This window comes from Pseudorca crassidens, chromosome 11 (genome assembly GCF_039906515.1).
Source record: "Pseudorca crassidens isolate mPseCra1 chromosome 11, mPseCra1.hap1, whole genome shotgun sequence".
NCBI lineage: Eukaryota > Metazoa > Chordata > Mammalia > Artiodactyla > Delphinidae > Pseudorca > Pseudorca crassidens.
Window position 1 is genome coordinate 34,856,625 of NC_090306.1, and position 16,514 is coordinate 34,873,138.

Sequence of the window (16,514 nt, forward strand, 5' to 3'; positions counted from 1 at the left end):
TTTCATTCAGACATATAAATTAGTTTTCTCCACATAGGTTCACATACTCTATTGATTAATTGCCTTTCCCAGTGGATTCTTTCCTTCCTTTGTGGTTCACCTATGTTTATCCCTTAGTTATACATTTTAATATTATGTCCCTCCTCTCCCCTTCATCCATTCTTTTCCCTGTCTATCTCAGAGCCTTCAGGAAGCTCGGTTTTGCTGCCTTTTACAATGGCTGCTCTTCTGCTGCCCTTCTGGAATGGACAGGAAATAGATGATAGCTGATTCTGCCTCTTCTATTTGATATAATCTTGATTTTCTTTCTGTTGGTTTGAGGAAAGGAGCAATTAAAATCCGTTATCCAATGGTATAGTGCCTCATTCGGAAACAGGCCCCAAATCCATTTATTTGAAAACTTACAGCCAAAACTTTACATATTTTGACTTATATAAAAAGCACTCTCAGTTTTCCCTTTATTTTAAGTTTTTAAGCCAAAAATACAGGAATAAAGCAACTTTCCCTTAATGCTAGAGATGAGTCCTAAATTGTATTATATTAACATCGAGCAACAGTATTTTTATAGCTATTTGACAGAACAGTATATTTAAATTTGGAAATGTAGCCATTATACTGCCATATATTTAAAATCTCTGTAAGGTGTCTTTGTATGCATATTTAAAAGGGGAAATTATTACCTTATTGAAAATTATGATTTCTTTAAATTTAGGCAGTAATGTTGAAGTCCTCATGAGTGGCAATGTCAGGTGTTATAATATTGTGGTAGAAGCCATGATAGCATTCCCTATCAGTGAAAAAATCCAAGAAGTGAGTTGCTGCTTGCTCCATAGGCTTACATTAGGTAAGTTATAATTCTTGGTTAATTTATCGCAGTCTATATGATGTAAGTATATATAGCATACATATGCTTATGTTTAAGTAAATATTGACATACACTGGATGGAAATATTGTAAATTAGCAAACTGTTCTGCCATTCTTAGGTGGAATTTTAATAGGAGTGGCAAAAATAAAAATGTGCAATATGAGAAGTCTTATCACTGTTATGCTATATTTAAAGTATTATTGTGTAAATAGTTGATACATACAAAAAAATAAGCATAACATATAGAAAATGTGAAGCACAGTGCAAAAGAACTCCTCACCCAACTTAAGTATTAGTACATTACCAGTGCTGGTAAAGCTACTCTGGGCTCTGCCCTTCTTCCACTTTCTCTACAGAGGTTAACACTCTCCAGAGTTTTGTGTTAATAAACCTTTTGCTTTCAAAATTAAATTTTACTACATTCATTTATCTCTGTAAACAAAATTGTTAATGTTTGCTTGTTTTTGCTTGATAAAAATGGCATCATGCTGAATGTTGTCTTCTGCAAGTTTTTAAAGACTATTTTGTTTATAAGACTCATGAATATTTTTGCATATAGTTGTATGTAGTATTCTATGATGTGAGTATACCACAATTTATTTATCCATTTTCCTATCCACGGACATTGGTTTATGTCTTGTTTTATGCTACTACCATCTTTCTTGCTATGAAAGTGTAAAGGAAGGTGAATATCTTTTCAAATATTTCTTTGCTATTGGTGCTTCCTCTTTTTGTGGAGTACCTGGTTTGCCTTTTTCTTTTTTTTCATAGTATAGTCTATCTTCTTAAAAATTGATTCTTAGTTCTGGCTAATAATGTTTTGGTGGTCAGTTATATGTATCGAAAATATTTTGTCTTGATTGGTGAGCTGTCTTTTTATCTTCTTTATGTGGTTTTTGTGGTATAGTTTAATTTCATGATTAGTTGCTTTGTGATTTAACCTTTTTAATGTATTTTAAGAAATCCTTCCTTTGCCTAACATAATAAATGTATTCCACATTTTATCCAAAATTTTTCTAATTTAAGCATTAAAGTGTTAAAATCTGTTTGGAATTATTTTATACAGTAGGAATTCAATTAACCCCCCCATTTATAATATGGAGAGCACAATTTATTATATGGTTCAGCCATTTCCCAGTAGTATCATATATTGAATATATGTATATAATATGTATGTATTATTTATAGGTTTATAACATGTAATATATGTATTTCTGTTTTTGCTGTTCTGTTGTGTTTGTTGATTTGATTTGCCTGCCTCCATATCAAACTGTTTAAATTATTATAGCTCTGTAAGTCCTGATATCTCAAAAGCTAATAGGTAAAGTCATTATATATTCTTCTTCTTTGGTTACAGCTTGGCTTTTTTCATGGGCCTTTACAATGCCATATACATTTTAGAATTAACTTGTCCAGTTCCTTGGAAAACTCTATTTGGATTTTGATTAAAATTATACAGAATATATGGATCAATTTAAGAACGGACAACTTTACATTATAATTTTTTCCATACAAGTCTCGCACATCTTATTAGTTATTTCTAGGTACCCTATTTTTGTTATTATAAATGGTATCTTTTTTAAAATTGTATTTTTGAACTGTGTATGTGTAAAGAAATGCAAATGATTTTTTGCATATTAATCTTACCTAAACTCTTATTAATTCTAAAAAGTTATTTATAAATGCTCTTAAGTTTTCTGTGTAGCAGTTATTTAATTTGATTTCCTTGTCTTCTTGCATGGCCCACAATTACTAGTACAGTGTTGACTAGAAGCCGTGATAGTAGGCATCCTTGTCGTTTTCTTGATTTTAAAGGGAATGCTTTATATTCTTCTATCCAGAATAATGCTTATTTTATGGGGTTTTGTTGTTGTTATTGTTGTTGTTAATCTTGGTTTTTTTTTTATTATTATTATTTTTTTGCGGTACATGGGCCTCTCACTGTTGTGGCCTCTTCCGTTGCGGAGCACAGGCTCCGGACGTGCAGGCTCAGCGGCCATGGCTCACGGGCCCAGCCGCTCTGCGGCACATGAGATCTTCCCGGACCGGGGCACGAACCCATGTCCCCTGCATCGGCAGGCGGACTCTCAACCACTGTGCCACCAGGGAATCCCCAATCTTGTTTGTTTTGTGACAAGTAGCTTTTATCAAGTTAAGAAGTTTCCTTCTGTTTCTTGTTTGCTTTTATTTTAATATGTGGGCTTTTAAAAAAGAATTATGAATATTGAATTTTATCAAATATTTAAAAAAAATTTAAGATCATTTGTTTTCCTCTTATCTTGATAATATGGAGAATTAGAATTGCCTGTACAGGTTTTCTAACAGTAAGCCACTTTGTACTCCTATGATAAATTCAACTTGGTCATTTTATTAGATTTTTTATATATTTATAAAAAAATCTAAAATATAAAAAATTTATATATTTATTTTCAGATCTGCCAGGTAACTTTTGACTGACTCTTATTCACTCTTCTCTTCCCCTTTCTCTTTTCTTTTATTCTAATTTTATTTATTTAATCATTAATACATAGCTATCTTGTGTTCTGTATCTGATAATTCCAATATATGAAGTTCTTGAGAGTTTAAACCTACTGCTCCTGTGCTGACTGCCTGTCTGTCATGGAGTCTTGTTTTCCTGTATGTTTGTGAGTTTTTCTTTGATTGAGTTTAATCTCTGAGAATCCTGAGGACCTAAACATCTCATCCAGAGTTGTTTGCCAGAAGCTAGGGCACAGGACTGATCTGGGACCACTTTAGAATCTTTTTAAGATTCAAACTTGAAGTGGGAGACTCTGATTGAGCTACCCTCCTTTGGAGAGAGTACAAGGCTAGTCTGATCAAGGCTAGTTGATCACAGTGACTCATACTTTCCCACATGGCTACTCTGGCTTGACCATTTGCTTTCAGCTCACAGTTCTTGTTTCAGCTCCTTGTTGAGCCTTCCCCAACTCCCTCAATACACACCTTGGAGATTTCCTTGATGTTTTTGTGAGGAGAACAACGCATTAAAAAGTAAATGGTTGGTGAATAGTAAGGCAGGATCCCTAACTGTTGGAAATTGGTTCCGACAACCTTTTCTAAAAAGGATCACCAGAAATGTTTTGTGCAAAATCAGGATTATTATAATAGACATTTGACTTTTCATCACTATAACTCTGGGAAAAAACATCATTCATTTGAAAAAACTCATTTTTATGTTTTTATTGTAGCAACTTATATTTTTACTTACATAAATATGGCTATATCCCCTGTATTCAGAATTTGTATAATTCTGCAATTGATTTTAGCCTTAGGAATATTCCTAGGTAGTTTCAGTTAAAATGGAATTTTTATAAATTGAATTCTAATTTGCATGCACAACTTCGGTTTGTTTCTTTCCTTGATAAGCATTTATTGAATGCTTATCATTTGACCAAAACTGTGGAGATATGAAAATAATGTCTTATTTGCACATTTCTTTCATATTTTCTAAAGTAGTTTCATATACAATATATAATTTTTTGATCCTTGAAACAATCCTGGGAGATGTGATATTTTTATTATCTCCATATTTACAGATGAGGACCTATTTTAGCAAGTCTGTATGTTTTATTCAAGATCATGTAGTCAGTAAGTGGTAAAATACAGAATTTCTGCATTCATAAGCAAAACAAAGCATTTCTTCTAAAATGTTGTAGCCATTTACTAGTTTATTTCTTTTATCAGGTGAGAATTTTACTCATATTTTCATGAAGAAGCACACAGTTGTACAAGCTAGCTGATATCTGGTAAAGTTGTAAAGTAATTCAAAAGTTGATTTCTTAAATCTAGGTAATATAGTAGCACACTAATATAGAATTCTCTATTTCATGTTCTACGATTTACCACTCAAGTTAAAACTTGCATGACATACTAAGAATGTGAGTTTACCGTAATCCTTTAAATGAGCCAGACGAGGAAGTGGTTTTATTGTCATGTTGAGGAAATTGTACTTGAATTTCAAATAGGTCTACAATAGCACATTAAGGGTGGTTGACATTATACTGTTGAAATTAAATAAACCATATAAACTATTATAAGTTTCATATTGTTCTGTGACATTTTTTGAAAGTAAAAAGTTATCAAATTGATCTTTTTTTGGCCGCACCTCAAGGCTTGTGGGATCTTAGTTCCTTGACCAGGGATTAAACCCAGGCCCTTGGCAGTGACAGTGCAGAGTCTTAACCACTGGACCACCAGCGAATTTCCTCAAATTGATCTTTAGTTAAAGGTACTTTCTTAGTGACTAGAGAATTTATTGTCCCTGTTACTGTTTCAAAGAAGCTGAATAAAACTTACTTCTTCCTCATAATTAAAATAAAAACCCAAAGTCAGTAAATAAATACTAAGCATTTTGTCAAATTATGAAATTCAATTATGGGGTTAATGCATTTAAAGGCCTTATATAATTTACTATATATTTTCACATAAATTAAATATAAATGAAAATAGGGTAAGGCCAGTCTCACTGATGTTTGCTCAGAGTCACACAGTTTTCAGTGGTAGAGCAGCTGTTGGCAGTGGCATGGGAATAATACTAGGGAAAAGGAGGTGAGACAGCCCAAGTTTAGATAAGCTGGTAAAAGTGGAAAAGAACGCTTTTTGAAATGACCCTCCAAGACGAGAGACCACTAAGGGCTGGGGAGTATGTCAGCTTAATGGGTGAATACGGAAGAGGCATGAACATAAAAAGATGTTGATAAACAAGAGCTACCCCTAGTTAATCTGCCTTTTGATTTTGAAGCCTTGATTGATATTTAGTGTGGGCTTTAGGCTTTTCATGGTATAGAATCTTTTCCAATTCTGGCTGTGTGTCTCAGGGATCATCTAATTACACATATAGCTAACTAGGAGTTTCATTCTTACTCCTAGAAGGAAACTTGGTGACTGTTAATGAGTTACAGATAAGCTAAGTGGAAGGAGGCACATATTTTTGGACTGTCATTTACAAGTGTTTTCCTTATAAGGATTTAGATTTCTATATGACTATGAGAAGAATGAGTATAAAAACGTAAGGGATGTCTTCCTGGGTTGGGTTAGAGGTAGTAAAATATTCTCATATTTTTCTTCTAAGATTATCATAGACAAGATCAGGTAATGATAAGTGTGCCAATGGGTTTTCTGAGCACTATTCTTTAAGTGAAAGAAGGCTGTTTCAGCAAAAGCATTTAATGACAAGGAAGGTTTTTTTCCCCTCGTCTTTTAGAAGGCAGGAAAATTAAGCTGTTTTGTACACTCAATATTGTAGTGTCATGAATAACAGATACCTCATTGTTTTAATATGATGATGACATGAGAGGGAGTCAATGAACACAAGTTAATATAACTCAAACATTTAATTTTTTTTTTGCCCAGTCAGTTCCGTTGTCTAAGCAAGATAATTGAATGAGTGCGTAAAATAAATTTTCAATACTTTATGCAATCCTCTTAAACTATTTTAATTAAAGTAAATATATGTTTTAATGTCATTAAGAATAGTCATCACTACTCAAATTTGTTGATTTAAATACTGTTATGTGATTAAAGGTAATTTAAGTTCCATGGATGAGAATTTCCACTAATATCTCACTTAAATTTCAGGTAATTTTTTTAATATTCTGGTATTAAACGAGGTGCATGTGTTTGTGGTGAAAGCTGTGCAGCAGTATTCAGAGAATGCAGCATTACAGATTGCAGCACTCAGCTGTTTAGCTCTCCTCAGTAAGTAACTTAACTAACAAGGAAATTCTTACAGGTGCATTTTATCTTGAATATTAACATTATAACAAGAAAGTCATATGTGGAGAAGGAGCCCTTAAATGCCTTTTCTGTCTTAATGTAACTCATTGTCCAATAGATGATACTTTCAAGGGAACTAAAAGTTGTGGTAAGTACATCCTTCCCAGTTCAGATATCAGTAAATACATCCTTGATTTAGCTTTATTATTAGCAGTTAACTTCCTTAATTAATCTTCCTCTAGCCTATTAGTTTTGTTTGGTACCCTCTTGCTCATTTGGTAATTTATCTAGATGGGATAGCAGTATGATGAAGTGTGTAATATATTAAAAAGGTCTTTTAAATAACCAGGGCCACTACTAAAGAATACCTCACTCTGTTGATAATGTTTCAATATACGGACTTAGTTGGTCATTCAAACTGTAAGTAAGTTACATGTTTACATTTTTTCCAAGCTGAGACCATTTTCTTAAATCAAGACTTAGAGGAAAAGAATGAGAATCAGGAGAATGATGATGAAGAAGATAAATTGTTTTGGCTGGAAGCCTGCTACAAAGCATTAACGTGGCATAGAAAGAACAAGCATGTGCAGGTTAGACTCTTTCATAAATTTGATAGTCTTTCAAAATTGTTTGTTCAATAATTTATTTTTTGACAGTTTTCTTTTTTTCCTTCCCTAATCCAGGAGGCTGCATGTTGGGCCCTGAATAATCTCCTTATGTACCAAAACAGTTTACATGAGAAGATTGGAGATGAAGATGGCCAGTCAGTAGTTTTGATTCTATATGATAGAAAATTTCAGTCATATTTTTAATCAATCCACATGAAATACCATAACTGAAATTTTTATTGTTTGAAATATTTTTGATGTAGGCATTTATGTTTTAAGTGTTGCCACAAAATACTTGTGGATGTATATTTTGATCCCATTGCCTTGGATAGTTAGTAAAAGGTGATTTGTTTGAGAGTTATTACTGAGAGATTTAGAATCAAGAGTCATTCGGTAAATTATGAATCATCAAGAAAGAAACTTTCAATTTTCTGGCTAATCATTTAAAATGCCATATTAATTAATCTCAAGTGATAGGAATCAGAGAGCAATCTGTGACCTTTTCTGTTGTGGTTACTAGCCAGCAGGTTGTCAATATCAGGAATTAGATGTGCTTAGAAGCCTCCTATAGTGATTCCCCACTTGGTGTAGCAGTGTTGAACTCTCTTCTCTTGAGAGGGTTATTTGTAGCTGTCAGCTCTTGAGGATGCTTTCTGTGGGAGCAACATTTAAACCTTGTAAGACCAGTCATCTCTCCCACAGATACACGAGTTCTGAGTACATCAGATTTGTTTCATGTCCATGAGCAACTGCTTAGATTTTTACTGTTGGCTCTGCATATCCTCTGGATTTTAAATTTTGAATGACTTACTTACCTTGGAAATTTAAATAGTAATATTCTGCATCTCAAATCCTGACAGCCTGTCAGCAGAGTGATCTACTGCCAATCAGAAGGGAATTAATGACACAGATGCTATTTATTTAAATATCTATTTTGAATGGAAACAGTAAATTTTGAAAAATATATGTTAAACCAGCCTTCTAATCTGCTTTGAGCAATCTTTTAAAGAAATTAGGATAAGGTTGGTTCATGTTGCAGTTTATAAATTTCAGTTCATAGACACTAATTCCTCAAAATCCATAGGAGATCATTAAAATAAATACATCATTAAAACATATTTATGCTCTACATTAAAAATTTCACTTTGCTTCATTATGACTTTTAATTTTTCATTTCTTGCTTACATCATCTTTTTCTCACTTAATCTTTTTACCCTTAGCACCTCTTTATATATCTGCTGAGTCTTTTATTTTCTCCGTCTACTGCTTATCTACTTTGAAGAAACAGAAATACTACTTTATTACTAGTTCATGGATTTGAATATAACTTTTAAATACAAAACTGTTTAACTGTAATTCACTCCTGTGAGTAGAGGTGGCATAAAATATTGTTTATCTGCCCTTATTTGTTGTTAGAGAGATTAGATAACAGTAAGTGAATGTTTGAGCTAATTATTAAAGAGATTACTATTCATATTGTGGTTGAATTTGTGAAAGGTTCCCAGCTCACAGGGAAGTGATGCTCTCGATGCTGATGCATTCTTCATCAAAAGAAGTCTTCCAGGCATCTGCAAATGCATTGTCGACTCTGTTAGAACAAAATGGTAAGAGATACACCATATTTTTTAATAAAAAGAAACACGTTTTGTGGTATTTTTTAAATTATAAAAGCAATATATTGTAAAAACTTCAAATATGTAAATTATACATCTAATATATAGATATATTGATATATAGATAAAAGGATAAAGAAGAAAATAACATTTTGATGTTCTTCTGGACTTCTGTGTATGTACTTACACATGGCATATACAATATGCTTTATATTTTTTGGAGAAATGGGATCATATAATTTTTTATAAACAAATTTTACATTTCTTTTTTTGTGTTGATAAATGTAAATTCTCACATTATTGTTTTTAATGGTTGTGTAGTTTCCCAATGTATGCCTATTTCCTATTTTATAGTCCAGTTTCTTGTTGATGGACTTTTAACTTGTGTCCAGTGGTATTTTTTTTGGATACCTATAATAATCGCCAAATGGTCACTTTTTTCCCCCAGTTTCCTTTATACACTCTTCTTGTTATTTTATTAGGAATGCAATGGGTGGAGAGATATTCACCATTATAAAATCTGCTAAAATTGTCCATTATAAAAATTAAAAAAAATAGTCCTTTACATGTAAATCTTATAGCTTTGCATTATTAAGGAGAGAAAAATGGCTGTTATACCTTTGGAAGAACACTTGAGGTTTAAAACTGAGTCTCAGGCTGCTCTGATTCCTGCCCTTATAAACAGGAAATACTGCCAGAAAATCTTGGGAGAAAATTCATCATAAAGGCATTGGGACTTGGCAGCTCTTGAAGGATATTTTTGGAGGGAGAAAAATAGAGAAAAACACTGAAAGCTTGAAAATAAGACCAGTGTTAGCATCAGCTTTTAGTAGAGAACCTGGTTAGAGTGAAAAGAATAAAGAAACCTCCTCATGCATGTTTCCTTACACTATTATTTAAGTCAAATCAAGAGAAAAATCACTTCTTTGTTTTCCTCCTTTCTCGCTCTACCTCTCTGACGGCACTGAAAAGGCCATCATAAGAGGCTTGGGCTGGCAAGAGCCCTGAGGGATAGCCAGGGGTTGCCTTCAAGGGATAATGAGTCAGAGCAGGAGTGGCAGAAAAGGAAACTGCTCTTCTTGAGTCACCCATCCTCTACTGTGCAGAGATCTGGATGGGGATCTCACTCTTGAAAATGAGCACTGGCCTTGGCTGTTTTTTGTGTGAGGCCCCTTAGAGAGGAGACAAACCCTTACCATGTACAAACCACATTGTGTTGGTGTTGTAGTTCTTAACTCCCTGGATATCTTTGATATGTCAACAAAACAACCATGATTTTGTGAGATTTAAACTGATTCTTTTTTGTTGTTGTTGTTTTTTTAAGAAAAGGATTACTTTATACATATTGACACATACATGTAAGAATCCTGGAGACATTAGCTAAAGCTACTATAGTAGTACTCATTTCTGTAATTGGTCACTAGGTCGTAGTTGGTGTGTGTGTATGTGTATATGTATATATATTTAGTTAGTATCTATAGTTTCTGTTTTCATCTCCTCATTCCATATTTCCCATGTCCTCCGCCAGAACTTCAGTTGCTCCTGGTTCTGGAGTGACCCAAACCTTCATCCATGAAAGGTCAAAGTCCTCAGTCATACTGCTTTTTTTGGTTGCTGTAGTTTTCTTTCTTTCTTTTTTTTAAATTTTTTAAAAATTTTTTTATTTTTATTGAAGTATAGTTGATTTACAATGTTGTGTTAGTTTCAGGTGTACAGCACAGTGATTCAGTTATACATACATATATTCTTTTTCAGATTATTTTCCCTTATAGGTGATTACAAAATATTGAGTATAGTTCCCTGTGCTATACAGTAGGTACTTGTTGGTTACTTATTTTATATATTATAGTAGTGTGTTGGTTGCTGTAGTTTTCAATTCACTTTTACTGTTGGGGATGCAGGTATCAAGACTAGAGATTACCTTGGATCTCAGATAGTCTTCCTCACCACCATTGTGTAGCAGTAACCTGTCTCCCCTTGGTAATTGGATCAGTAACATCAGCCAGGAGAGTAGCTCCTTTTTTAAACTGGTGGTTCAGTTCATAAGTAGTTTAAAGTGGCCAGGTAGATGTCACATGCTCTGATTAGGTGGAACCATTGTTGTTTCCCCTGATGAAAGCTTATCCTGCTCCATGCAAGACAGTAGTATTTAGGTTGGAAGATGTATCATTTTTACTTTTTAAAATACTTTTTCTTGTGCTTTTTTCTTCATTTTTATTGAGATATAATTGACATAAAGCATTGTATAAGTTTAAGGTGTACAGCATTATGAAATTATTAGTACAATAAGTTCAGTGAACATCCATCATCTCATATGGATACAAAATAAAAGAAGAAAGAAATGTTTTCCTTGGGATGAGAACTCTTAGGATTAACTCTCTTAACAACTTTCATATATAACACACAGCAGTGTTACTTATATTAATCATGTTGTACATTATAGCCCTAGTATTTATTTATCTTATAAATGGGAGTTTGTACCTTTTCACCACTTTCATCCAATCCCCCCTTCCACCCCTCCTCCAGCTTTTGGTAACCACAAATTCCTCTTTTTCTATGATTCTGGTTTTGAAATATAATTGACCTGCAACACTGTTAGTTCCAGGTGCACAACATAGTGATTTTATATTTCTATACACTACAAAATGAGCAGCATGGTAAGCCTAGTTATCATCTGTCATTATACAAAGATATTACGTTATTATAGAATATATTTCCCATGCTATACATTCCATCCCTATGACTCCTTTATTGTGTAACAGGAAGTTTGTACCGCTTAAGTTCCCTCCCCCTCTTTCACTTATCCCCCACTGTTCTCTGCTCTGGCAGCCACCATTTTGTTTGCTGTATCTATGAGTCTGTTTGTTTCATTGTTCGTTCACTTCTTTTCCTTTTTACATTCCACATATAAGTGAAATCATAGGATATTTGTCTTTCTCCTACTTATTTCACTTAGTCTAACCCCCTAGGTCCATCATGTTGCTGCAAGTGGCAAGATTTTACTTTTTTTCATGGCTCAGTAATATTCACATCTTCCATTAATGTATCTATGGGCACTTAGGTTGCTTCCATATTTTGGCTATTGTGAATAATGCTACAATGAACATAGGGGTGCATATATATATTTTCTTTTTAAAAAAATTTATTGGAATATAGTTGATTTACAATGTTGTGTTAGCTTCAGGTGTACAGCAAAGTGATTCACTTTGTAATATGTAAATATTTGTAAATATTTGTATTCTTTTTTTACATTCTCTTCTGTTATAGGTTATTACAAGATACTGAGTATAGTTCCCTGTGCTATATAGTAGGTCCTTGTTGGTTATCTATTCTATATATAGTAGTGTGTATATTTTAATCTCAAACTCCCAATTTATCCCTTCCCCCCATTTGGTAACTATAAGTTTGTTTTCTGTGTCTGTGAATCTATTTCTTTTTTGTAAATAAGTTCATTTGTATAATTTTTTTAGATTCCTCATATATAAGTGATATCATATGATATTTGTCTTTCTTCATCTGGATCATTTTTTTAGATTCCTCATAGAAGTGATATCATATGATATTTATCTTTCTCTGTCTGGCTTACTTCACTTAGCATGAGCATATATCTTTTCGAATTAGCGTTTTTGTTTTCTTTGGATAAATAGCCAGGAGTGGAATTGCTGGATCATATGGTAGTTCTACTTTTAATTTTTTGAGGTATCTCCATACTGTTTTCCATAGTGCCTGCACCAGTTTGCATTCTACCAACAGTTCATGAGGGTTCGCTTCTCTGCACATCCTCGCCAACATTTGTTATTTGTGGTCTTTTTGATGATAGCCATTCTGATAGTTGTGAGGTGATAAATCATTATGGTTTTGATTTGCATTTCCCTGATGATTAGTAATGTTGAGCATCTTTTCTTGTGTGTTGGCCATCCCTAAGTCTTCTTTGAAAAATGTTTATTAGGGTCATCTGCCCATATTTTAGTCTTGTTATTTGTTTTTCTGATGTTGGCTTGTATAAGTTCTTTGTATATTTTGAATATGAACCCCTTATTAGATATATCATTTGCAAATATCTTCTCCCATTCAGTAGGTGGCCATTTCATTTTGTTGATAGTTTCCTTTACTGGGCAAAAGCTTTTTAGTTCGATGCAGTCCCATTTGTTCATTTTTACTTTTGATTCCCTTGCCTGAGGAGAGAGATCGAAAAACATATTGCTAAGATCATTGTCAAAGAGCATACTGCTTATGTTTTCTTTTAGGAGTTTTATGGTTTCAGGTCTTCCATTTAATTCTTTAATCTATTTTGAGTTTATTTTTGTATATCCTGTGAAAAGGAAGTCCAGCTTGATTCTTTTGTATGTAGCTGTCCAGTTTTCCTAACACCATTTATGGAAGAGGCTGTGTTTACCCCATTGTATATTCCTGCATCCTTCGTTGGAGAGTAAATGAACATATAAGTGTGGGTACATTTCTGGACTCTCTAGTCTGTTCCATTGAGCTATGTGTTTGTTTGTTTGTTTGTTTTGCCAGTATCATACTGTTTTGTTTAGTATTAGTTTGAAATCAGGGAGCGTGATGCCTCCAGTTTTGTTCTTCTTTTTAAGATTGTTTTGGATATTTGGTGTATTTTGTGTTTCCATAAAAATCTTAGAATGGTTTGTTCTAGTTCTGTGAAAAATGCCATTGGTATTTTGATAGGGATTGCTTTGAACCTGTAGATTGCCTGGGGTAGTTTGGTCATTTTAACAATATTAATTCTTCCAATCTATGAGCACAGAATAGCTTTTCATTTGTTTGTGTCATCTTCATTTTCTTTCATTAGTGTCTATAGTTTTCTGAGTATAGGTCTTTTACATCTGTAGTTAGATTTATTTCTGATGCAATTGTATATGGGATTGTTTGCTTAATTTCCCTTTCTGATAGTTTGTTCTCATTGTGTGTATAGGAACACAATGTATTTCTGTATTTTAATTTTGTACCTGCAACTTTACTAGGTTCATTTATTAGTTCTAATACTTTTTTGGTGGCATCTTTAGGATTTTCTTTATATATATCATGTCATCTGCAAACAGTGACGGTTTTACGTCTTCCTCTCCAGTTTGTATTCCCTATATTTCTTTGTGTTGTGTGGCTAGGACTTCAAATACTACATTGAATAAAATGACAAAAGTGGGCATCCTTGTCTTGTTCCTGATCTTAGAGGAAATGCTTCAGCTTTTCCCCATTGAGTATGATATTGGCTGTAGGTTTTTCATATAAGGCCATTATTATGTTGAGATATGTTCCCTCTAAACTCACTTTGTTCAGAGTTTTTATCATAAATTGATACTAAATTTTGTCAAAAGCTTTTTCTGCATCTGTTGAGGTCATCATATGCTGTTTTTTTTCTTCAGTTTGTTAATGTCTTATATCACATTGACTGATTGGTGAATACTGAGCCATCTTTGCATCCCTGGGATAAACCGTGGTGTATGATTCCTTAAATGTACTGTTGAATTCAGTTTGCTAATATTTTGTTGAGGATTTCTGCATTTATGTTCATCAGTTATATTGGCCTGTAATTTTCTTTTGTGGTATCTTTGGTTTTTGTATCAGGGTGGTGCTGGCCTTGTAGAACAGGTTCAGAAGCATTCTTTTCCCTTCAGTTTTTTAGAATAGTTTGAGAAGTAGGGGCGTTTACTCTTCTGTAAGTGTTTGGTAGAATTCATCTCTGAAGCTGTCTGGTCCTGGACTTTTGTTTGTTGGGAGTTTTTTTTTGTTTGTTTATTTGTTTTTTTTACTGATTCAATTTCATTACTGGTAATCAGTCTGTTTGTATTTTCTATTTCTTCCTGATTCAGTCTTGGGAGATTGTACATTTCTAGGAATTTGTCCTTTTCTTCTAGGTTGTCCTTTTTATAGCCATATAATTGCAGTAATCTCTTATGATTTTTTATATTTCTTTGGTTTCGATTGTAACTTCTTTTTTATTTATGATTTTATTGATTTGGGCCAGGTCCTCTCTCTCTGTCTCTTTTTTTATTCTTGATGAGTCTGGCTAACGGTTTATCAATTATGTTTATCTTTTCAGAGTACCAGCTCTAAGTTTTATTGATCTTCTCTATTGATTTTTTAGTCTCTGTTTCATTTATTTCTTCTCTGATCTTTATGATTTCTTTCCTTCTACTAATTTTGGGTTTTGTTTGTTCTTCTTTTTGTGGTCCTTTAGATATAAGGTTAGGTTGTTTATTTGAGATTTTTCTTGTTTTGTGAGGTATGCTTGTATTGCTATATAATTCCCTTTTAGAACTACTTCTGCTTGCATCCCATAGAATTTGGGTTCTTTTCTTTGTGTTTTCATTTATTTCCAGGTATCTTTAAAATTTCTGCTTTGATTTCTTCAGTGACTCATTGGTTGTTTAGTACATATTGTTTAGCCTGCACATATTTGTGTTTTTTTGCAGTTTTTTTCTTCAAGTTTATTTCTAGTCCCATAGCATTATGGTAGGAAAAGATGCTTGATATGATTTCAGTCTTTTTAAATTTATTGAGACTTGTTTTGTGGCCTAGCCTGTGATCTGTCCTGGAAAATGTTCCATGTGCACTTGAAAGAAATATGTATTTTGCTGCTTTTGGATAGAGAGTGATATATATTCACACACACACACACACACACACACACACACACACACACACATATCTATTAAGTCCATCAGATTCCTTGTGTCTTTTTTTTGTTTTGTTTTGTTTTTTTGTGTTTTTTTTGCGGTACGTGGGCCTCTCACTGTTATGGCCTCTCCCGTTGCGGAGCACAGGCTCCAGACGCGCAGACTCAGCGGCCATGGCTCACGGGCCCAGCCGCTCCGCGGCATGTGGGATCTTCCCGGACCGGGGCATGAACCCGTGTCCCCTGCATCGGCAGGCCGACTCTCAACCACTGCGCCACCAGGGAAGCCCCATTGTGTCTTTTAAGGCCAGTGTTTTCATATTGATTTTCTGTCTGAATGAACTGTCCATTGATGTAAATTGAGTGTTAAAGTTCCCTAGTATTATTGTGTTGCTGTCAATTTCTTTCTGTATGTTTGTTAATATTTGCTTTATGTATTCAGGTGTTCCTGTGTTGTGGCATATGTATTTATAATTGTTATATCTTCTTGCTGGATTGATCCCTTTATCACTATGTAATGTTCTTTCTTGTTATTTGTTACAGTCTTTGTTTAAAGTCTATTTTGTCTGATATAAGTATTGCTACCCCAGCTTTCTTTTCTTTTCCATTTGCATGGAATACCTGTTTTCATCCCCTCACTCTCAGTCTGTTTGTGTCTTTAGATCTGAAGTGAGTCTCTTGTAGGTAGCATATAGGTAGATTTCGTTTTATTATCCGTTCAGATACTCTATGTCTTTTGGTTGGAACATTTAGTCCCTTTACATTTAAAGTAATTATTTATGGTGTGTGCTTATTGCTGTTTATTTATGGGTGCTTTTTTTTGTAGTTCTTTTTTGTTCCTTTTTCTTTTGTTCCTTTCTCTTATGATTTGATGACTATCCTTTAGTTTTATGTTTGGATTATTTTCTTTTTTTCAGTATGTATCTATTACAGATTTTTGGTTTGTGGTTACTGTGAGGGATGTGTGTGTGTGTGTGTATAAAATTATTTTAAGTTGATCTCTTAACTTTTTATTTCTAATTTATTGATCAAATATGGATTTATTTTGTTATTATGA

At 33.5% G+C, this 16,514-nt stretch overlaps 1 protein-coding gene across 3 annotated transcripts in view; it reads left to right on the forward strand.

The window, feature by feature from the left end:
- The window catches only part of LRRK2 (leucine rich repeat kinase 2), a 154,908-nt gene that overhangs the window by 15,579 nt on the left and 122,815 nt on the right, over positions 1-16,514 (forward strand). For all 3 annotated transcript variants that reach the window (XM_067696182.1, XM_067696183.1, XM_067696184.1), the window contains 5 exons: positions 713-844; positions 6,465-6,584; positions 7,056-7,192; positions 7,286-7,365; positions 8,708-8,814. In XM_067696182.1, the coding sequence (XP_067552283.1) occupies positions 713-844; positions 6,465-6,584; positions 7,056-7,192; positions 7,286-7,365; positions 8,708-8,814 (576 nt within the window). The remainder of the gene's footprint in view (positions 1-712; positions 845-6,464; positions 6,585-7,055; positions 7,193-7,285; positions 7,366-8,707; positions 8,815-16,514) is intronic.